We start from the raw sequence: 22,935 nt of genomic DNA, 5'->3' as shown, positions 1-22,935 counted from the left end.
TGCCTGCCCAAGATTCATGCTTAATCTCCAGAAAAGAAATCAGTACTTTCGGCAAAATCTTACAAAATGTACATTTCTAATACTGAAAACAATAGTTATAATAACATTTTTTTTTGAAAAAATGCTTGTTGCATGCATGAAAAGAAATGTCATATGAATTCCTATACTCATAAAATTAATCTTTTAATAAATAGTATCATGAAGCCAAAATATCCAAGGTTAATTTGAGTAATATATATCCATCCAATTATATATATTGATCCTCTCATAGTTTCGCTTTGCATGATAATGAAGTAGGGAAAGTCTTTGGGAAATGAGATAATCCTGACTTGTTTTATTTTATTTTTTTGCTATGATATTGGGATAAATTCATATGCCTTGAAATAATTTTCATCTAGACTTTAATAAAATACAATCACCATTCTGCATCACTTTTATTCTGAATCTACACAATGACTGCTCTTCACGCCTGAATGTTCACACACAGTCCAAGCATCTCCTGACTCAACCTGTTGGCTTACAGAGGATGGGAAGAGACACTGAACTAGCAGCACTCGTTGAATTTAAATTGTAAAAGAAAACCTGTTGGCGAATTCATAGAACAGAGAAAACCTTGTTTTGGTCCAACTGACATTGTATGAAAAAGTCAGAATAAGGGGGAAAGAACTTGAACAGAAAGACAAGGGAAGGAAAGGATGCCTTTAGGATCAGTTTGAAGTGAGTTTCTCTTAAGGATTCATCATATACACTTAAGACTGGGGCTTGTATCCCGACAGGATGAAAAAGGAACATGCATGAAAAATATGGAATGGGAGAGATGGGAGAAAGCAATGTGAACTGTAAAAGAATCCTTAAGTTTTGCTCACAGCGAACACGCTGTTTGTAGCATTTTCTGATTTATTTATTGACATTGCTTGGAACTGAACCCTAGGTCTTACGCCTACTCCACAAACACTTTCCCACTGAGCTATAGCCTTCCAGCCATTATTTTAACCCTGGAGACCTAATATTCATATGCAAATTACACAAATATGAGTTCTGTATAGGAATTTATTTTAGGGGGAAGAAGTCAGAGGTGCAGGATTGAAATTTCAGTTGCCAGTGTCTTGAATCGGGAACTTAGGTTGACTTCAGGAAGAACACTTTTCTAGCGGGGTTACTGGCACCTGCTCACCTCTGGTGCTCAATCTCGCCTCACAGCACATTCAGGTGAATTTAGTGATTGCACTCTTCAAGTCAAATGGAAGGGTTTCTTCTAAGTGACTGGCAGGAGATTGGTCTAGATCCCCGATAACCCCTGATGGAGAAGAGAAACGTGTTCCTATGAAAAGCAGACTTGGAAATGACAGTCTTTTTATTTTTTCTTATATAATTTACTTATTTTATGTATATAAATACACTGTAGCTGTCTTCAGACACACCAGAAGAGGGCATCAGATCCCATTATAGATGGTTGTGAGCCACCATGTGGTTGCTGAGATTTGAACTCGGGACCTCTGGAAGAGCAGTCAGTGCTCTTAACTGCCGAGCCATCTCTTCAGTCCAACGCACGTCTTCTTTCTGACAGTCAAGCACATGAGTGTGGGACTCCTTAGATCTGGGTTTGCTCCAGTCCTTTCAGTTCCATGTACTAGCTGTGTAATCTTGGACAATTACCCAGGGCCTCTCAGCCTTTGCTTCTGCATCTGTAAAGTGGGTGCATGGTGATTTTCATCCACGAAGGGAACAATCAGAAGTGAGAGGCTGGCTCTACAGCTCTGTCTCAACAGGACTGCATGCTCCAAGTAACCTCTCCTGTTGACATGCAGCATGTTTTGGGTGAGAAGATAAGACATTATTATTTCACTTGATGCTCTGCCTGCTTGGCAAAGGTGAAGGTCACAACATGTATGGGCACTGCTGACCCACCTGCAGGTCACTCCGTGCATATCTTCTGAGGTATCTTGATATGAATTTAAACTAGAATTTTGCACTTGAATTCCATTTCAATTCTGGCTTGTCATAGTTCTCTCTGGTTTATTATAGTACTCAGGGTGTAGTCTAACATTAGGCTTTTGGGTAGATAAGACGAGCCATGCATTTGAGATTTTCATCAGGGTTATTAACTATGATATCAACTAAACCTAAATAGCTATTGATTCTTTCCATGAACATTTAGCTTTATCTATAGAAACATGTAAATTGAGACATTACTATGATTCAAAGCTCCTGAAAATATATGTACCATTTACCCACGAGAATAAGAACAGTCTCTTGTGTAAATGGAACCGAAATAGGGCCATCTCCGTATAAATAAGTTTATCCGTGAAAAGCATGGTGTAAGATTCTACTGTACCACTAATTCCTTTTAATGTCATTTTTATGTCATTTTTTGGTGGCACACATCTTGGATAGATATAGAAAACTGATGCCAAGCACCCGACTTTGTCCTAGCTAGGGAGATCAAAGCAAATGCCCTCCTTGAATTTAAGAAAAGACAGCATCCAGACTGGGAGAGGGGAACCTCTCAGTGATCCCATTGTGTGTGGTTTCCTGCCCAGCATTAAATTCTAGCCTCAAATGGAATTATTAAGGCTTAAAATACATAATTTGAGGGAAGTGGGAAAGCTAGTGTGTTGTCTCCTGAAAGCATTAAAAATATCCCCTTTGGAAGGCATCTTGGAGGAGCATGCAAATTACAAGGCTGCTGAGAGCCACTATTGAAAAATCCTGTGCTGTGTCTTCATGTGATGTTTAAGACAATTACTGGAGGTAACTTCTACCCACATTTCTTTCAGAATCATTTCTGAGGAACAGCTAAAAATACTGTTAACTATAAGAGACTCAATCTGTCAAAATGTATTAAAGTGACTCACTGCTAACTCTAGTTCAACCTAAAAATCCATTTTGTAATGAAATGCTTTATATAAACTCAGGAAAGCTGGGCGCTCACAGCTCTTTCCTAAATTAGCCAGTATTTGAGACCTCTGCTAGCACAGTATAGAAATGGTAATTTCACTCCTGTGGTGCCATCCTAATGGCCCCTTAATATTTATCCATAGATATATTTGCCTTTACAAATAAGTCTAAAGAACTTGGAAATTACTTTTCTCCAAAAAAGATAAAGAATTTAGAAAAGCCACATGTAGGTGAAAAGGGAGAACATTTCTGTCTCTTGTCTATCTCCCAATGTATTCCCCTGCCTGATACAAAATGGGCTCTAATGAACGTGTAAGCTCCCCGACACACGCACACACACACACACACACACACACACAGAGGCACCTGTGAATGTTTCACTAAGGCACGTGGTTCTCCTCTGTCATAAAACACTGCCATACCCAGTGCCAGTTTTCTGATCCCCACATTCAGAATACTCAAAATCTATAACCCTAGTTAATTGGAAAATAATGGATTGTGTTGATAGCAGGCAAGGACCAGATGAACATGCCCACAACAGTTCCAGCCCTCTTGAAACTTAATAATGTGGCAACACCAGGTTTACAGGGGTCAAGTTGAGGGACCGAAAAGGCCGGCATACTTGCTATATTATTTATTGGTCAGCTTCACAGACAGTACCTGATTAAACCATTAGAGTCCCGTCCAGAGGCCTCTGTTGCTGAGAACTCATACAGCTGAAGAAAGTTATATAGGTAGAATTTTCTACTTGCCCCACATGAACGACTAAAGGAAAAGGGTGTTTCCTCGGCATCTGAATTTCATAACTCACAGATCTAATGTCTATGCTGGTTAGTGTTGAGGATTTTTGTTATGTTTTTATTTGTTTGTTTGTTTGTTTATAAGTTTTTAATTGATTCTTGGTCAACTTGACACAACTACAGTCAATGGGAAAAAGAAACAACTTCAATTGGGTGATTGCCTTAATCAGAGCGGCCTGTAAAGTAATGTGCCTGTGGGCGTGTTCTTGATTAGTGATTGATGTGGTGTCTGAGGGAGCTCGGAGCAGTGCAAACCCTGGGCAGGTGGTCCTGGGTATATCAGAAAGTAGGCTGAGAGAAGCATCGAGAACAAACCAGTCAGCTGCGTTCTGGATGGTCTCTGCTTCAGTTTTCCCCCACCCCCGAATCTCCTGCCCTGACTTCCCCAGAGGACAGGCTGCAACAGAAACGTAAGCCAAACAATCCTTTTCTTCTCTGAAGTGGCTTTGAGTCATAGTGTACTCATCATAGCAATGGAAAGAAAAACAGGACATTGTCCTCAAATCTGAGATGCCCTCCTTAGAAGCAGATGAACAAAGCTTATCTAGAAAACGCCATTTGGGGACTACTTTGTCACATCAGCTGGGCTACCTCCTCCCTTTGTGCGGGCTTGAGATCTCCTTTGTGAAGTAGAAAACAGTCTCAGGATTCAGTTAATGATCACACTCTGTAAGAAATTTTTCTGATCTTTGCTTCCAGTACATCTGACTGTCTGGCTAATATCTGAGACTCTGCTATAGCTAAAAGAGAGAAAAATACAGAAAATGTATGTTGCCGTGAACATCTTGATCCCAGTGTATTTATGCTCAAATACACTGTGCACTGGACCTAATGTCTACTTATCCCGTTCTGAGGTCCTAAGGTTCTTTCATTGCTCTTCTGACTGATTCTTGTATAAATCTCATATGTCCCAGTACCTTTGACTTTGCCTCTTCTCTTTTTAAAGTTCTTAACAGATATTAAACTCCTCATTACTTGTCCATTGGTCCAAGAGCTCCCATGATACACTATACAGAGTCGGTTCTAACCACCAGTTAAACATTATTTACAATTATAATACATAAGCATCACCTGGATTGCTGGTCAGTGACAGAGAATTTCTAGCAACTGGCTGGCTCCCACAAGTCATATTTCACATCCCCCGCAAAGACCAGTACTGGTAGTTCTGTAAAGACCCAGAATGCATTGCTAATAAGTTCACCGAACTAATAGGATTCGAACACGAGGGATGTCAGGACCCCATTAAGAAAGCCTCTGCAAACATCTCTTTTGCATCTAGATTTCAGAAGTAAGAACAGGAAACACTTTTTTCTTCTAAATAAGACTTTTTTTTTGTCTTTCTATTCCTAGAAATTCCATTCCGAAAACATTAGAATGCAAACATTTTTATCTAATCCTTTCCTGGCTGGGATAAAAGCATTTAGGAGTGAGATAGCTTGATGTAAGTAAATAAAATTGCTATTAATCACATTTGGAGAAAATGTAGAAATCCCAGGAACATGCTATAATTTGCACCACTTTTGTACTGCCTCTGCTGGCTCTGTGGTTAACAAAAACAATTGTTTATGAAAAGGGCAGATTTAAGAAGAAAATGCCGCTTCTGCAAAAGGCAGGAAACTGTGGAGTGTAAGGGCTGTGCTCTCCCGACTGGAGAATCCTGTATTTGTAATAAATTCCTTTCGCTCTGGATGAGTTCTGCATTTTCAATGAGGTTAACTTGGCAACATCCTGGTTGATTTTAATAAAAATAGCTGCTTTGAGGACAGAGAGCTGAGGCTGCCAAATTTACAGCTACTTTGCACAATCACTCTCACACCTCCTTCAGGGCTACTTAGAACCAGTAAGCAAATTAAGTGTATCGATTGCAATTTTGTTGGACTAACCCGGCTTTTTTTTTTTTTTTTTTTTTTTTTTTTCTCAAGGAATAAACTTGATTCCTTTTAGTATGTGTCTTTTCAGAGTGGTCTCTTTTCTTTTCAGCCATAACACAAAGACAACATCATGGCTGGATCCACGACTTGCCAAAAAGGCTAAACCTCCAGAAGAGTGCAAAGAAAATGGTAGGTTATTAAGTTTTCATTATTTTGCTGCCGTGCACTTTGGGGATGCTTGCGATTCTTAAAAGAGGTTCTTATGTAAAAAGGCAGTGGTCTGGCTGAAACCATTTCCAAATGTAATATTTACTGCTCAGATAGGAGAGGGTGAACTCCGGCATTTCAGCAGGGCCATGTGGTTTATCGTTTCTCCCTCCGGAGAATATCCCATCTTTGTCATCTCTGTCTATTTGACTTGTGGCCCGGCTTCCTCCAGCTACTAAGGACTTTTTGTTTGCAATATGTTTCTCAGAGCATTCTGGTCTTTCAGCTAGAGCAGATATGATGCATAGAAAAAGCAATATTGCAGAACTGTAAATAATCCTTCGTGTCCCCCTCAAAGGCAACAGCATCCTGCCAGTACGGAATGGGTATTGTCAAGAAAGATTGCATTCTATAAACAGGCAGTTGAATAAAACAGATAATTGGATGAGTGTCCTAAATGGTCCTTAGCCCTTTCCAGGTCCTAGCTGATTTGCAGATGCTTGCATAAAAGTGGATTGTTTGCAGGTAGGACAAAAAATTATAGAAATACTTTAGGGTACCAGATGAATTCAAGCCTTGTATTAGTAAATTATATGGATGAGGTCTGTAATTGAGAACCCTTGCAATTTCTAAACTTATTGAGTTAATGTAAAAAGAGTTTTTATCATTTCCTTAAAATGTGTATCTAATGATTTATTATTTGACCACATTCACGGCCTCTTTTTATTAAAATTTGGAGCCCTGTATGGAAGCATAAATCACCGATGGACACATACAGTTGACCAAAGTAATGGAGAACAGTTAAACTTTTCTTTTTAAAGATTGTTTTGAGTAGAAAAAAAAAAAAACAGCCTTAAATTCTCAAAGCACTTGGCTTTTCAAACCATAACTTTAAGTTCCTGAAATAATATAGAGGTTTCCTATTATAAAACCAGGATAAGTATATTACCAAGTTAAATTAAAAGTTAGAAATTCAATTGTATGTACAGATAGATGTATATCTAACCAATTTTAATCAAATCTCTATTTAGCTTTCTAGAGTACAACTGTGTGTGGATATGTCCTATAACGTAATTATATAACATAATTCTTTAAAGTACAGCTAGGTTATGTCACATTGACAACCTGGAACATGCATTGCAAACTGTGATAGACTATAAATTAAAATGACCCCGAGTGCTGTATGTGAAAGTTGCAATTGACTTAGGCCACAGCTGCATAAACTTAGTCTGCTCTAATTAAATTGAATCTAAAAATTTTTCCACTTGTGAACACTGCTTTTAGCTGTCTAGCTCCTCCGAGTGGCTCTTTTCATTCAAAATAAACTAAGATCAAACCTCTGCATCCTGGGGGGTGAGTCAAAACGGCATCTTGCATTCTACAATGTTCCACTGTTAATGTTTTACACATCTATATTTATCTGGGTTCTCTGGATGGTAGATGCCCAGATGAACTACCTATGCCCTAAACCCATATGTCCTTGAAAAATGAGGTCTAGAGAACACTGGTGCAGGGCAGGTTCTGTTTGTTCTCATTTCTACAAAATGATTCATAGTCATTCATATATTCCTAGGATGCTGGGCATTACAAACTCACATTTATTTCATTGGGTCACTACTATGCTGGATATGTAATTTATGTTTTCTTGCCAAGAAAACTGCTTATGGGTAATACTGCTTTTTATGTTTTTTTTTCTCTAAATAATATGAATTACTACTGCTTATTAGAGTGTTGAGAGACTCTTTTTGAGACTTCTGGTTAAGACAATTGGGCATCAATTTCACCTCAGACGCATGGGGTTGGTGTAGTAATTTTCTGAATTCTGGAATGGGTGTAAAATGTGTATCTACAAGCTGTCGGCTTTCCCCATGGTGATATCCTCCTCCAGATGAGATGCTCCATTCCTCTGGCAGGCAGAGAGACTCTTTGCCAGTTGCCGTGATCCAATCCAGAATGGAGCCAATCTGGAGTTGGATTGAAGTCTGGTGAGATGCGGTCAATCCCTGGTTGGTCCTCATTCTCTGGACACTGTGTACCAGGGTTTTCAGCTAACACCCGGATGCAGCTTGGCAATGTCTATCTGAAAGGGGGCCAGGGAGTATATTTCAGGCTTCAAAGGGCAACTCAGCCTCTTCACACCTACTCACTCTCCTACAAGAGTGTGAGCGAGTGTGGGGCAGTCAGGAGTGTATGCAAATAAATCCTGAATTGTAGACCCAGAAGTGTAGCTTCTGTATGTTTTTGTGGAACAAAGGAATCTCACCTTCTCCTTAACTATTTAAAATAGATAAACTTCACTCTGAAACTGTACAAAATTAAAGGCGGGCTGGGTTTGAGAAATTGCATAAATTTTAGTTGGTCTTACCGTGTGTGGCTTTTTCTCTTGGCACATCATGAACACTGATATTTCTAAACATTTTGTTCTCCAGACTGTAGGACTGTAGACAAATCTGGGATTTTTTTTTTTTTTTTGTCATTGTTTTTGGTTTCATTTTGAATTTTTGGGAATTTTAGGTTGTGTTTATGTGTGTGTGTGTGTGTGTAGGCTATGTAGTTGCCCAATGTTAACAAACACTGGGGAATAATTGTCGGAGGTCTTAGAGCCAGCTGTATCAGTCTTGTCAGGACTGTCTCTCAGGATTCCCATGTAATTTTCTCAATTTCCTTACCTCCTTTAAAGCTTCTTCATAAATCAGGTCTGACTCGGATTCCTAAGATTCCCAGGTCAGTATGAGGTGTTGAAAATCCTCCAGCTTCTCACCAGGTTTTGGTGCTATGCAGAACTTTAAATGTTCTATTTATCCTTCCGGTCAAATGTGGCCAAGGATAGCTATGAACAAACACAAAATGGAATACTGGTCATTTACTACATGAGAACTTTGAGGTGTGTCTGTGTGTGTGTGTGTGTGTGTGTCTGTGTGTGTATATGTGTGTCTGTGTGTGTCTCTGTGTCTGTGTGTGTCTGTGTGTGTCTGTGTGTATGTGTGTGTATATGTGTGTCTGTGTGTGTCTCTGTGTCTGTGTGTGTCTGTGTCTATGTGTGTGTCTCTGTGTGTATGTGTTTGTGTCTGTGTGTCTGTGTGTGTATCTGTGCATGTGTGTGTGTGTGTGTGTGTGTGTGTGTGTGTGTGTGTGTGTTGACTCAATAGAGTACATTTTAAACTTGAACTTTCTAGGTAACCATATCATGCTGCAACATGAAAAATTAGGTTGTCCTCTGACTCCTTTCAGCATTGTACCCAGATTTTTCATGGTCAATCCTACCTTGAAGGGGAAATTTAAGTGCAGTTATTTTTAAAATGGGATTTGGATGGGGGGAGAAAGGGCCTTACTACAGAGCCCAATCCAAACCAGACTCAGCCTCACAATCCTCCTGTCTCATTGTTCTAAGGGCTGGCATCGCTGGCATGTGGCACCACAGCAGGCTCATAAAGCTCTCTACAGTAAGTGTTCTATGTGTGTATGGGTGTTTGCTAAGGATCTGTTAATGTATACATCTTCACATCTCAACATAGGTGCTTAATTTCTTGTCATTTATAATTGGATGCTAAGCAAGAGAAAAATGGGAGGGGTTCTCAACTTGAATGATGTTTACAAAGATAAAAAGGCCAATGACAGGTTTCTTCTTGGTATCATGGGGATAAAGGATGGTCTGACTTGAAATTGTATGAAATAAATGATTTTATTTTTCTGTTTACAAGAAAGCAATCACTTGGCCCTTCTAATCTAAAAGCCAATCCACCCACTAAACATAAAAGCAACTCCCTTCTCAGAGTGCGGTTTAAAATACCAAAGTCTTTGTGCTCTGTGAAACTGTCATAGCTCTGTGCAGTTTGGGAGGTTGAGTTCCAGTGTACATGGCAGAGGAAAAAGTTTCCACCTACTACTGGATTCTAATAATAGAATTTGGGGGAGTAGTGGTTAGTAATCCAACATAGTCGCATTTAAAAAGCCAGAGAGGGGGGGGAGTTAGCTATTGAAAAATTTGGATGCAAAACTGGTTAAATTATGCGTAAAATACCATTGGCTTTCACCCTCAGAATCAGCAGTGTGGTGCTTCTCTGAAGACACTCTGAGTGATAGCTGTTCCTATTGTGACAATCCCATAAGAATCCTCAGGTGGGGGAGAGTATCGACAGTCAGATGCTGGAAGATAGGCCAGTTGGTAAGGGTTTGTTGTACCAACAGCACGATCTGAATTTCATCCACATCAAGCACTTCCTAGACAGGGGAGGAGGAGAAAGAACTGTCTCAGAAAATAAGGTGGCAACTGATAGAGATATCTTGTTGATCTCTGGCCTCTTGTGTGTGCACGTGCACACACACACTCACAATCACACACGCAATATACATGTACCCAAATTTAAACACTTACATATACAAGCATGCATGTACAAAATAAAAGTGCTCTGTCGGAATAGTTCTGTTAAAGTTAAAATATGACTCAGCTCCGTAGCATCACCCAGTGCTACGTTCAGGAGAAGAAATCCTGTCTTTATATATAGCCAAGGGAAAAAAACTGCTCTAAACCTTAGCAGGACCGATTCTCTAGCATAATGATTCTCTCCTATAGGAGAAGAATTCTCTTTCTTCCAAAAGGACTTACCTTCATATACAGGAAGGATGTTGCGTGTTGCCCCATACATTCCGTTTCTTTAGACAGTACTAAGCAAATGAGCTTCCCAAAGGACAAGGACAGCAGGATAGGTGGAGGACCTGACAACAGCTTTGGGGTTCTGGAAGGTTCTTGGGGAGTTGGAAGCAAACAGATCCATGTGAGCTAAAATTAATTTTCCAACTATCTACTTGCAGCCTGATATTATTGGACTGCTGTGTTCCTCTCTGTTTCATTAAAATGGCTTTAAATTTTCTCAAAATAATAATTACATCTGCATCAGCCAACTTGATGGCTTCATATCAGGACTCAGAACGTGGAAATCTGTTTTATCTGTTGCCTCCATGAACTTACATTTCAACTGACACTAACTAGTCCTTTGAACTTTATCTTTAAAAAGGTAATGAATTCAGAAGAAGCCGTGTTTTATTATGCTTACCGAATATCATCTTCTTCAAGGGAAGAAACTTGACCTAAGATGCTGCTTAGTTTCAAGTAATTTCTTAAATGAGTTTTATAAAATTGATGCCAATGAAGTTGTACTTGCATCTTTTAGATGCTGGTTGGAGATTGTGTAAACTGTCTTTATGTGAGAAGTCTGACTTGTTTTCTCCTTTAAATCTTTCTGATAATTAGTAATCCTAATTTCTCAAATATGTTCAATACAATCCAAATGCTTTTAATCCAATGAACTTTCTAAGAACTTAGATGAGTGTTACTATAAATAATTCTTTACCATCATTTACTGTTAAGGGTATTTCCTAATTTTAGCCATTTAGCTGGTATTAGAGTTTTCCTGATAGTTAATATCAAGGATCTTTCTGTGCAATTACTCGCCTGTAAGTGATAAACCATGAAATGCCACATCATGGTTTTACCCATTTTGACTGACTTCCTTTTACTAGATTCTGAGCATTCTTGACTCTGGATATGAATTATTTCAGGGTATACTCCCCGTAAACACATTGCTCTTGTCTGTAATGCGTCATTTTGTCCTCTTCACAGGAACATCTACAGATATGTAGTTTGTCCTTTCATCCTTTTTGTGGAAACTTGTGCAGACGTTTCTGTTTTAATGAGCACAACTGGTATCACATTTTATGAGTCAGCTAGGCCCAGGTCCCTAAGGTTTTCTTATGGGTTTTGTAAATATTGGCCAGGTTTATAAGCAGTGAGCTGTATTTCATGCAGTCTATGCTCAGTGTCTGAGCCTGTGGTTCTTCCTTGTTCCTTTGTCTAGGGATGTCCAGTGAGCACCACTATAGAAAGGGTAGCTTCCCACCAGTGATTCCATGTGCTCTGTTGTACATCTCTGCATCCCACCAATCTGTGTGCACAGTTTCCAACCATGCCATCTTCTCTCTCTCTCTCTTGACTTTTATAGCTACCTTGCAAACCTTAGCTATACACAGTGGTAATTCCTACTTTATTCTTGATCGACTTGCTTTATTTATTATTGGGCTCCCTACTTGTCCAAATAATTTTTAGAATTTTGTTCGTGACTACAGAACATCTAGCTGGTATTCTGGGAGGAACTGCATTGAATCTATAAAACTATATGGGGAAAATTAATATACTGTCTTTCTTAATTTTCCAGAAAAACATATTGAGCATGGTTTTAATGTCCACATCAACTTTCTCTTTTGTAGTGATGAACATATTATTGTGTTTTCAATCTCATTTTGATAATACACACTTTTGACACATAGAAAAGCAATTGATTTTGTTGTCTTAATTTTGGATGATTTGACCAAAGTCACATGTGTAAGAAACTTTTGCTAGATTCCATATGATTTGATTTCTACCTACAAAACTTTTCACTTAGACAATTTTATTTCTAATGTAAACTAGTTATATGGAGTGATTTTTAAGTCTAACTTAGTTATGGTGTACAATTCTTCATGTGTTCATGTACTTTGTTAATGTGCTGATATTTTATTAAGGAAATGGTATTTGTGAGCAATATTAGTCCATGGTCTTCCTTTTTGAACACTTTTATTTAGGCAATACAGCCACATAAATATGTACATGTGGTGTGGTGAGTTTTCCTGTTTGAAGTACAAGACATGGAGCCCATTTGCAAGGCAAGCATTCCCCAACCTAGCTTTGCCTTAGTCCTAATAGGAGTTAAAAATCTGACCCCACTGTTCTAGTTTACTCTCTGATACTCAGAGAAACACTGTGACCATAGGCAACTTGATGGAGAAAGAGTTTCTTTCAAGGTACAGCCATTCATCAAGAGAAGTTGGGGCAGAGGGGAGCCCTGCATATCCGTTGCTCAGAGTTTCCAGGTCAGCTAGTTGTTGAGGATCTGTGAGTGTGCCTGCCTTGCTAAGATTTGCCCATGCTTGGTCACTTTCTCTATAACTGCTTTAAAGTCACTATCACGCAGGTCAAACTTTTTAAATTGGTGTCAGTTGCCATGTTCTCATCCAATTTTGCTTTTTCTTATTCTTGGTATAAGGAGTTATATTTTTAAGTTTATCTTAGATATTGTCTATACACCTTTTAAAAATTGGCACTGAAATTAAAATCTTTGCTTTATCGGTGCCTTTGAATTTCATAGATTTTTTTTTTTTTACCAAGTTTATGCTTTTAAGTTCCAACTCCAATTTAGTTTTTTGAGCACTTACAATAAAATTTGGCTCACTCCTGACTTAAGAGCTTCTGGTACATTGGTCTCCTGGTGCCCCTTGGGATCATATGGTTGATGGAAGGTAGCTCGGTGGGTCACAGGTTGTCTGAAGCAGGGATGTGAGAAACTAGATGACAAGTGTTCACATGACTTTTCTTCTCTGCCTATGCACACTGGCAGGTGTGGGATAGAAATAGTTCAACCCATGTTGATGTCACCAGTACTGATGCCTTAGCCTGTCACTCCCATTGAGGTCAGTCTTCTTGTTTACTACTGATAATGCCCCTGGTAAAATATAAAATGTATCGAACTTGCAAATAGTATTTGGAATGAGGCTTCCCCCAGGTCCCTCATACTCTTCCCTGATCCTGAACATTTTTCCAGAAGGAATAGGGTTCTTCTCATTTGCTCTCATCCTTCTTCAATGAAATGATCCTGTTGTCTGCTTTGGGCTGAGGCTGCCTTGATGCATAGTCTGAAACATGAGAATGACAAAGGACCCTAGAGACTGAAGGTATCCTTTCTTAAATTCTAAATTTTCTGGCCAGTCTGCCTGCTTCTTTCAGAATTTTTTATTTATGATTGCCTGTTGAATCATCAAGGATTTTAATTGTAGTTAAAGAAAAGGAAGAAAAGGAAAAATTGGGTCTTTACGATTTAAATGTTTGGTTTTTTTTTTTATTTCCATACCAAATGATAACTTTGGAGGATAAAATGCAGAATGGGCATGGGTGTATCTGTGGGGGAGGACAGATTTAAGTAGGGGGCTTGGATAGAGAAGAGAAGTGATTTTTAAAGTACTAGGAGGATTAGTGGGCTGTGGAAGTTTAAGAGGGAGTGAGACAGAATGGGAGACAGGAGAGAGTAGGGAAAAGGTCAGCTACATCTACTCAAATACGAAAAGGCATGAGAAGATCACTTCTACATTGCAGGTTATTTAAAAATGACACAGTACTTTAAGCTTTAGAAGTGTTTCTACCCATTTTCTCCTTTGAAAATACCAACAGTAACCTAAGGGTTGAGTTCACATTGAGCACATGGTGATGCTGTAGTTAAGACCCTTGATCCTTGAGCAAAGATAAGACCTGAGTCCAAGACACCTGAGTTCAAGATAGTTATCAGTGCTGTGTCGTCATCCACACGCAAGGTGTTTGAACCAGACACATTAAAGCCTAATGTGCATCTTAAAGAAATGGCTTACACATTGTATATATAGTGTAACATTATAATTAAAAGTGCTGTTTTATATTCTCATCTTTTTCTCCTCTGATGTGTCAGATCAGCAAATAGACTGATAAGTATAATTTCATGATCAAAATATTTCATATCTTATAACTTATTCTTAAACCAATGGAATAAATTTAATGCTCTGTAAATTATTTTAAAGTATTTAATTGGAGTCTGAGTTCACAAAGTTTTAAAAAAGAACAAGCGTCTGTTGTTCTCTGTTTCTCAAATATTCACTGCAGTCCACAATACTTTAGCTTCCTGAGAGCTAAATGTGGTTCTGTCAATCACAAAGCTAGGCATACCATTAAGTGTCCCTCAGCGGTGAGATCTGCTCAGTAATGCAGAAACAGAAAGAGAAGGGCTAAACACTAGTCTGAATAGTTACAGACAAGCTCTTCAAAAATGACAGGGCCCTGATCCATGTCACCAACACAAAGTAAAGCCCTTGGACATTAATGATGACTTAAGGTTTGGGGGTGGGGTGTAATTTCAGCTGCTGAGATGCAATGATCTAGTATTGCTTCCAATATATGGAGCTATAGCTTCCTAAATGCCAAGCATCATAAAGCCATAGATCCATGCTCCCTAAAGCTGCTGGAAATAAAAAAGGAAAACATTTTCAGTCAGGTAGAGTAAAGAAGGAACACTAGGACTATGAGGTCAGCATCAAGAATCTCAAAGTGTGTGGTGTTCATTGAGGCTAACCAGTTAGCCATCCATGCTATGAAGAAGAGGAGGAGGAAGAGGAGGCAGAAGAATTTAATTTTTCATCAGGTCATTGTGGGGGGGAGTCTTTGAGCTTAAAAGTACTGCCTTTCAACACAAACAAGCAAATATACTTTGGTGTTTTGGTAGCAAAACTAGGGAGGGAGTTTAAGTCAACTTACTGTTATCATCTCAGGGACCAACTTCAAGTCACATGTGAAATCTCACTGACTGTGTTCATCTCTCTTCTCGACACTAAGCAGTAAAGCCTACATCATCCACAGTATGTGTTATGTAGCATTAAATCCGACACTTTGTACTTTTTCTGTATTCTCATTAAGAAACGCGTCGCTGTCTTATTTATTTTTAAGTATTTACCTCCTCGCCTTTTACCCCCACCCTTTTATATTTATTCACCTTAATTAAATTTCCTTTTAGGGATAATTTACTCCTGGCTCTATTCCGTGTCTCAAGGCTACAGAAAGTCTCTCTGCTCCTCACAAGTATGTGGCATCATACATTCTCACTCCTTTCTGTGTGATTTTCCCACCTGTAATCAAAGTTTGTCTCTGAAACTGTGTCTACTCTGCTAGCAGACTCAAACACTGGCCGTGCAAAAATGCAAACAGATAAAACTATTTATAGGAACTATCTTTTTCGCTGCTGTAATACTGTCCCTGACCAAAACATGGATGGAGAGGTTTCTTTTGATCCACAGTTTGAGGGGTAGAGTCCATCATGGACTTCTAAATGTTGAGGTTCCGTGGGGTCTCATTCCATGGCGGGTGGCTAGCCTCCTGACCTATTAACACTCATCAGCTCCAAGAAAAGCTCCCGATTCATTTTTTAATTTAACCCTTCAATTTTTCTCCCAGTAGAAACACAAAGTACTACACCCACTTCTTACATTCCATTTTATTCCTCTTATGATATTAATCCTGGTTAACTTTGGATCACTCCATCACATCTACTCTAAGAAGGTCTGTGTTTGTTACATATGAAGTCCTTTTTGAAGCATAACACCATCCTCATTACTGAGCAATGAATCGTGTATGTATCTCTATGCTTTAATCTTTTTCCTGTATGAAATCTTTCATAGAGGAAAACATTTCCCAGGCTCTCTGGAATATATCATCTAAAAAGTATCTCAGTTGATTAGCTCCTTCCACTGTTGACAATAATGTGATTATCCTTTCAATATTCTTTCTAAATTCAACATAAAACTCTGCTTTGTGGTTATGTTTAAGATTTGTGTGTTGGTATATGTCTCCATTCTATTTGTCTTGCAGGCTGTAAAATCTATTAGTATTGTTTTATTTCTCAGTGATTACAAAGTGATTTGTTGTCATTAAACTCTCTCTCTCTCTCTCTCTCTCTCTCTCTCTCTCTCTCTCCCTCCCTCCCTCCCTCCCTCCCTCCCTCTCCCTCTCCCTCTCTCTCTTTCACACACACACACACACACACACACACACCATACTCTTGGAACGTCCTTAAGACTCAGTTTTAAAGTTTTGTCCATCAACTTAGGGTGAACAGAGAACATGGCGTTGGTTCTAAGACAATGAGGGAGCTTGGGATAAAATGGTGACCTAAGAGGAACAGAAATCAATAGGTGGCTTGATGTGTCGTGATTTTACTAGACAGACCCAAAATTCAGCTTTCTAATAGGTACAATGCTTTTCTTTCTCAACATTCCCTGATTTCAACATTATAATAGATAGTGCTGTGGATACTTTTTTCTCTAGCATTGTTCAGACACATGGTACCTAAACAGTGTTCTCTAAACAGCAGCCAAAGGAACAAAATACTACCTTAAATTTATTAAATATTTCACATGCTTTTGGGCAATAAATAGCCCTTATATATTTTTTTATTAAAAGGTTGTCCATCTCTTCACATTTTCCTTCTATCTAAGGCTGTATAAAATCATTCTATTATAGTGGCATTTAATATGGAAATTAAATTGCTATGCAGGAAGGAACATATTCTTTTAAATCAAAAGTAAAAATAATAAGGGGCTAGTGAGGTTTCTCAGTGGTTAGAGCACATACTGCTCTTGCAGAGGACTAGAGAATTTTCCTCTGCATTCCCCTCAGATGTCTGCCAGTTCCAGTTCCTGGGAATCTGAAGCTCCCTGGCCTCTGTGGACACTACTCATGGTGCCTAGAAATATATGGAGGTATAATGCATACACATGAATAATTTTTCAATTAGATTCAAAAACGCAGAACATGAATAAAATATATCCATTGTCTCTTCACTGATGTAGAGCAACTAAACTGTCCCTTTAGATTTGGCAAATGCCATTGGCGGTTCTTAGGTGACACAGTCTTTATTATCTTTGTTCTCTTGAAAAGTGTTGCCTTCTAGTAAGAGAATGTCACCATGTTGAACAGAAAATGACCAGTGAATTCCTAGGCAAACTTAGCAAAGAAATGAGCTTAAACCGTGGCAATTGGGACTAAAAGAAGAGCAAATTGATTCAGCAGCACAGTTGCTCATGCCCATCTCAATGTATAGAAGGGTTAATCATTCTCAGAGCTAGTTACTGGAGTAGCTTCAGGCTGCCCAGACAACTCTGGGCCCATGAAAGATGCTATCAGTAGACATAGTGTGGCTTCAGAACTTTCTGCCATTTCCTGAGTACCTGGCTATGTGAGCTTCCTCCATACGTACCTCCTAAGCATGGTAGATTGTTTTGTTTCTAGCATTCCGTCCTCAAATGCCAATATGGAAGGAAATACTTTAAAGTATTTTTAGAAATATGACCTGTTAAATATAATTCAGAGGGTAGAAGCCAGGCTGGGCCCTACCTGGCCAAAGCTTTTCTACTTGCAATATCTACCCCATTGTGAGATACTGGAGCTCATGAGGAAGGCATTTCTGTAGAATCAGAGCTGCAGGAAGGATCACCATGACTCTGGCAACAGCAGGATATCCCAGACAAGTCTCAGCAATGGTTCAATTTTTCTGGTGTTTCAGAAGCTAGAAACCTTGAAGCAAACCAAATACTCCTTGCAATGAATGGAAAAAGTGTGTGTGTGTGTGTGTGTGTGTGTGTGTGTGTGTGTGTGTGTGTGTGTGTGTTCTGTGACACATACAGTTTCCATTGTCACTACAACAAATGGATAGTTGTTGGAGAGGAGGGAAAGATGGAAGAATTGAGCAGTGAGTGAACAGTGGAAAGAGGTGGAGCTGGAGACGCTGGCAGCAATAGATGTGGGAAAAGTGTGTGGTAGACAAAGGGATGTGTTGTTACTGAGTAGGGCCTACAGGATATGCAGCAGCCTGGAGCTTTGACTCTGACTTGGCCCTGAGCATAATGCCCAGCCTTGCAGTTGCCCTGGTTTTGAGCAACAACAGGGTTTCCAAGATGAAGAATGGGTTGTTTTCTGGATTGGACTTCCTTGAAACACCTCTATGGTCCACGCTACCCATGAGGGCACTTGATGTCATCCTCTGCTCCAGGCTGTGTTGAAGCCCAAGGTTCATGTGGATGTCTGTCGGTTCCTACAGCATCAGGGAGCTATGTTGATGTCACTGGCCTAAGGTACCACCAAAGCACATAAGGGTGTCTTTGATCTGGGTTCCTGCCTGAGGTTATACTGATGTCTAGAACCTGATGCCACAGGGGACTTAATGATATGAGCATCCTGAGATGCCACATGAAGCCATAGTAATATCTGGGTCGGTGGTACCACTGAGGGCCATGTCTGGGTCTGTGGTCCTACTGTAGCTGGGGTCTGTGCTGCCACCAGAGACTATGCTGAGGTCCATGGCACATACTGATGCCACCACGTGGATTATGTGGTCCATGCTGTCTTCACAAATGGTGTCTAAGTTCATGATCTGTGTTCCCCCTGACTGTAAAGGGTAAAGAAGCTACTGATAACTACAAACTCATTGAGAAAGACAGACATAGTAGGCTTCTTCTATATGACAACCTCTACCCCAACTCCACCCCATCTCCCAACAAATATAAATAAATAAATAAATAAATAAATAAATAAATAAATAAATAATAGGTTAGACAGAAAGCCATCAAAGAGAACTATTAAATTGTGATAAGGATCTAGCCCTCCACAATTAAAGGCTTCTGGCAGAAGAACAGATGGGGAAAGAAAGATTCAGTTCTTTTTTTTTTTTATGAGGCTGGCCTCCAGGACTTTGACCATGCCCCAGTGAGTATATGGGGGATGCAAATTGAATGTATCAGTGGTTTTGGTTTGTTAAGTTAAGTGGGGAGGGGGGTGGTCATCAGGGTTCATGGTGTGAATTCCCAAATAATCAATAAAAATGGTATTTTAGAATGAAATAAGATTCAGACTTCATTTCAATATGGTTCTATCCTCTACTTTGTGGGTAATTTTATTATTTTTAATATTAACAATTGTATTTTAAATAATTATTATGTAATGACTTTATCCCCTGGTGAGACACTTAATGCCATTTCCCCCAGTTTACAGAGAAGAAAATTTGTGATCAGTTGATTCTTTTATGAAAGAAAATACAGAACAAAATCTAATAAAATGTAGCTCCATTTTATATAGACTTTTTTTCTTTATTTCTCGCTCCCTGTAAATGGTCTTTGATTGTCATGCTGAAATACCACTACACTCCCTTTTGTAAAGGAACAGCAGGGGGACCACATTCTCAATGCAATAAGGTTGGTCAGTCTAATTTACTTCTAAAGGAATGGTTCAGTCACAGAGCATGTGATCAATTTGAGCATATGGTGATGGAAAAACAATATACCTGACCCATTCTGAGGCAAGAACATGGTACATTTAACCTTGCAGAGAAATTTGGATACCCTATTAAAAGTTATAGTTGCCACTAACTGCCTACCATGAGAATGTATTAGCATGCTTTCTATGTGAATTTACTTGGGCAATCTAAGAGTGACAATGAAACAAAGTGATAGGAAAATCACCTACTGCACATGAGCAATAACTTCAGGTTAAATTAGACCATCTTTATATAAGAGTCCCTCTGTGCGCACCCAAAAGAGTGGGATTTTCTTTCCATTTTAAAGTTTATTCCTGTTATTAGTAAGCAAGTTCTTAATTCTTCTCTCTCCATGTTCTATTGAAGAGCAGAGAGAATCCAAATTGCTTGCCAAACCCATGTATGTTTTAAAACATCCTCAGAAAAGATTTCTTATATTTTTTAACACTGTGCACATAAAATAGACTACTAGTTTAAGTGCATCAGAGGCAGTACTTAAAGTAAACAAAGTATGTTTCTCAACGTAATCCCATTAAGAAGAAAGAAAGGAAGGCTACTTTAAAAACCTGAATGGTCATCAAGCTACACCATTAAATATAGAAGGAACAACATATAAACAAGTGTTAGTATATTTTAACTAACTTTTCTGTGAGAGTGTCTTTTATTTGCCTGATGTAACTGTCTGGAAGCTTTTCTTAGTGCCTCTCTCTGCTAACCTAGGCCTAGTCCTGGGAAGCTTCTAGCCTCTGTACAGTCTTATCTAGACCTAGAATGTATTTCAGCCTCTGAGACTTACTGCTGAATAAGCTCATCCTTTCTAGTTCTTTCTGAACTCTGGCTGGCTGGTTCAACCCAGTGGTTTTGGTTCTAATTGTCCTCTGATTGGTTCTAAATCCTTTGACTGATTTAATCTGGCTTCTCTCAGCTAGTCATGAATTGCTCTCCTTGACCTCAAACTGACTCTAGCAATTTGTTCTGATTGTCTGGTTCCTTCTCATTCTCTGGCTCATTCTGTCTTTACCTGTGCCTTGCTTGTCCTTTCTTCATCTTGTCTCTGTAAAACTCTCCCAACTAAAACTGCCTCTTTTCTTTGCAAGGCCCCTCAAGTAGCTTCTCTTTCCTCTTTCTTCTTGTGAGAGATGAACAAATCCTATTCTGTCAAATCTTTCTTTGTCTGCCACTCAATTAGACATCACTTTCATACATTGGTGCTTTCTTCTCCAAGTAACTTTATCTTCATTGTTTGGGATTAAGAGTGAGCACAATGGGTTAGCTAGAGGGCTTAAAAGATGTGTGCTAAGGGCTGAGCCACACCACAGCTAGAAACAGGATTTGTTTGTTTGTTTGTTTGTTTGTTTGTTTAAGTAAATAGCAGAATATTGAGCTTCATGGTATGATCAAATATCCTGCAACAACATCCTATTGCTATGTTGCTAGTTGGACATCATTCATATTCTTTACCCCACGGTCTACATGTAAGTAACAAAATCCCATTGCAGTTAGAGCCCAGGATTCAAATGTACAGTACCACTCACAGAGGTAGTATAGAGCTCAGGGTTCAAATGTAGGGCACTCATTCCAGCGATCACTGTATCCATTCTCCTAATTGCTGTGATAGATAAAGCCAACAACATAAAGAAGGAAAAGGCGATTGGGGCTCACAGGCCAAGGGTACAAGCCAATAAGATAAGAAACCATGACAGTAGGCATTTGCACTGCTTGATCACATTAGAAAGAGGCGAACACACAATGCTCTTACTCAGTTGGCCTTCTCCCCTTTATTCAGTCAAGGAACTTAGCCCTTGGAAATGTGCTGCCCACAGTTCAATACCATCTTCCCACATCAATTAATTTTATCTAAAGAATGCCTCACAAGCATGCCTAGACCCTAACCTAATCAAGTTAATGGCTCCCAGGTCTGCCCAGAGTCTTGCCTCTTGGGTGATTTTTAAATCCTGTCAAGTTAATAATCAGCATCAACCATCACAAGCAGTAACACTATCTGTTTTAAGTTCATTTTGAATTAGTTTCCTGTTGGGTCCACAGCATTTCCTTTATTTGCAATATGCTAGGCACAGTGCAAGAGATTTAACATAAAAAAAAAAATAGGTGGGGAGGTAATCATGTTGGTTTTAAAGTACGATGATGAGAAAATCATCTATTTTGATCTCTTTCCATGCAGATACACAAATCAATGCCAATAAAGTATCTAGAGAGCATATGGAAAAGGTTAATGAATTCAGAGTAAATAGACTTTTATATTGTCTACGTGGATACTATAGATTACATAGATTACTATAATAGATTACCCAAGATAATCAACCTTTGTAGGAGAAATGCTTGCTTTAGTTCGATTCACACTCCAAAGAGTTTTGGTCCATGGTCTGTGATGAGGCCATTCAGTGGATACTCATGGCAAAAGAAGTTTCTCACTTCATGGCTGTCAAGGTACAATGACTAGAAGGAAAGCATAAATGACTGAGAGGCACAGTCCTCTGAGGATGCTCCTCTAATGCCCTATGTCATCTCGATATCCTCAGGTTCGTTTTGATTTTACTATTTTCCAACAGCAAAAAGCTGAGTGTCTTAGTAAGGGTTTCCATTGCTGTGAAGAAATGCCATGACCAAGGCAACTCTTCTAAAGAATAGCATTTAACTGGGGCTGGCTTATGGGTTTTGAGATTCAGTCTAGTATCATCGTGTCAGGGAATAGGGCAGGCACAGTGCTAAAGGATAGACTTACAGGAAAAGACTGGCTTCCAGGCAGCTAAGAGAAGGATGTCAAAGCCCACCTCCATAGTGACATACTTCCTACAACAAGGCCGCACCTACTCCAATGCAACACCTCCTAATAGGGCCAAGTCTATTCAAACCACCACACTGAGGACCAGACACTTAAATCAGAGGCCTTTGAAGGATATACCAGCTCCAAAGCTGAGCAGCGCTTCTAACTCCTTCTTGGTTTTACAGCACCGTACTAGGAATTGCATGGGCATAGGAGAAGAACATGTATGCAAAAGCAGTAATGTTATTATGATAATAATGAGAAGGGACATTAGGTGGTTTTTAGAGAGGTAGACATCCATTGTTATAGAGAGATTCTAAATGGAAACACCTGGTACTCATTTCAGAAGAAAATTCAGAGTGGAACAGTTTTATCACATAGGAGTCAAGCCAATAGGCTCCCCACCAGCTATGCAAGATCATTTCCTAACAAAGATTTATTGGGAGACTGAAAGTGAATTT

General features: G+C 39.2%; 1 protein-coding gene across 3 annotated transcripts in view; it reads left to right on the top strand.

The window, feature by feature from the left end:
* Window positions 1-22,935, top strand: part of MAGI2 (membrane associated guanylate kinase, WW and PDZ domain containing 2) — a gene marked incomplete at both ends in the record, with an annotated part of 1,373,853 nt that overhangs the window by 940,024 nt on the left and 410,894 nt on the right. For all 3 annotated transcript variants that reach the window (XM_080936244.1, XM_080936243.1, XM_080936245.1), the window contains one exon: window positions 5,679-5,758. In XM_080936244.1, coding sequence (XP_080792370.1) covers window positions 5,679-5,758 — 80 coding nt within the window. The remainder of the gene's footprint in view (window positions 1-5,678; window positions 5,759-22,935) is intronic.

Source organism: Micromys minutus, assembly GCF_963924665.1.
Source record: "Micromys minutus genome assembly, chromosome: 23".
NCBI lineage: Eukaryota > Metazoa > Chordata > Mammalia > Rodentia > Muridae > Micromys > Micromys minutus.
The sequence above is the reverse complement of the archived record's forward strand: the minus strand, read 5'-3'. Positions and strand labels throughout refer to the sequence as shown.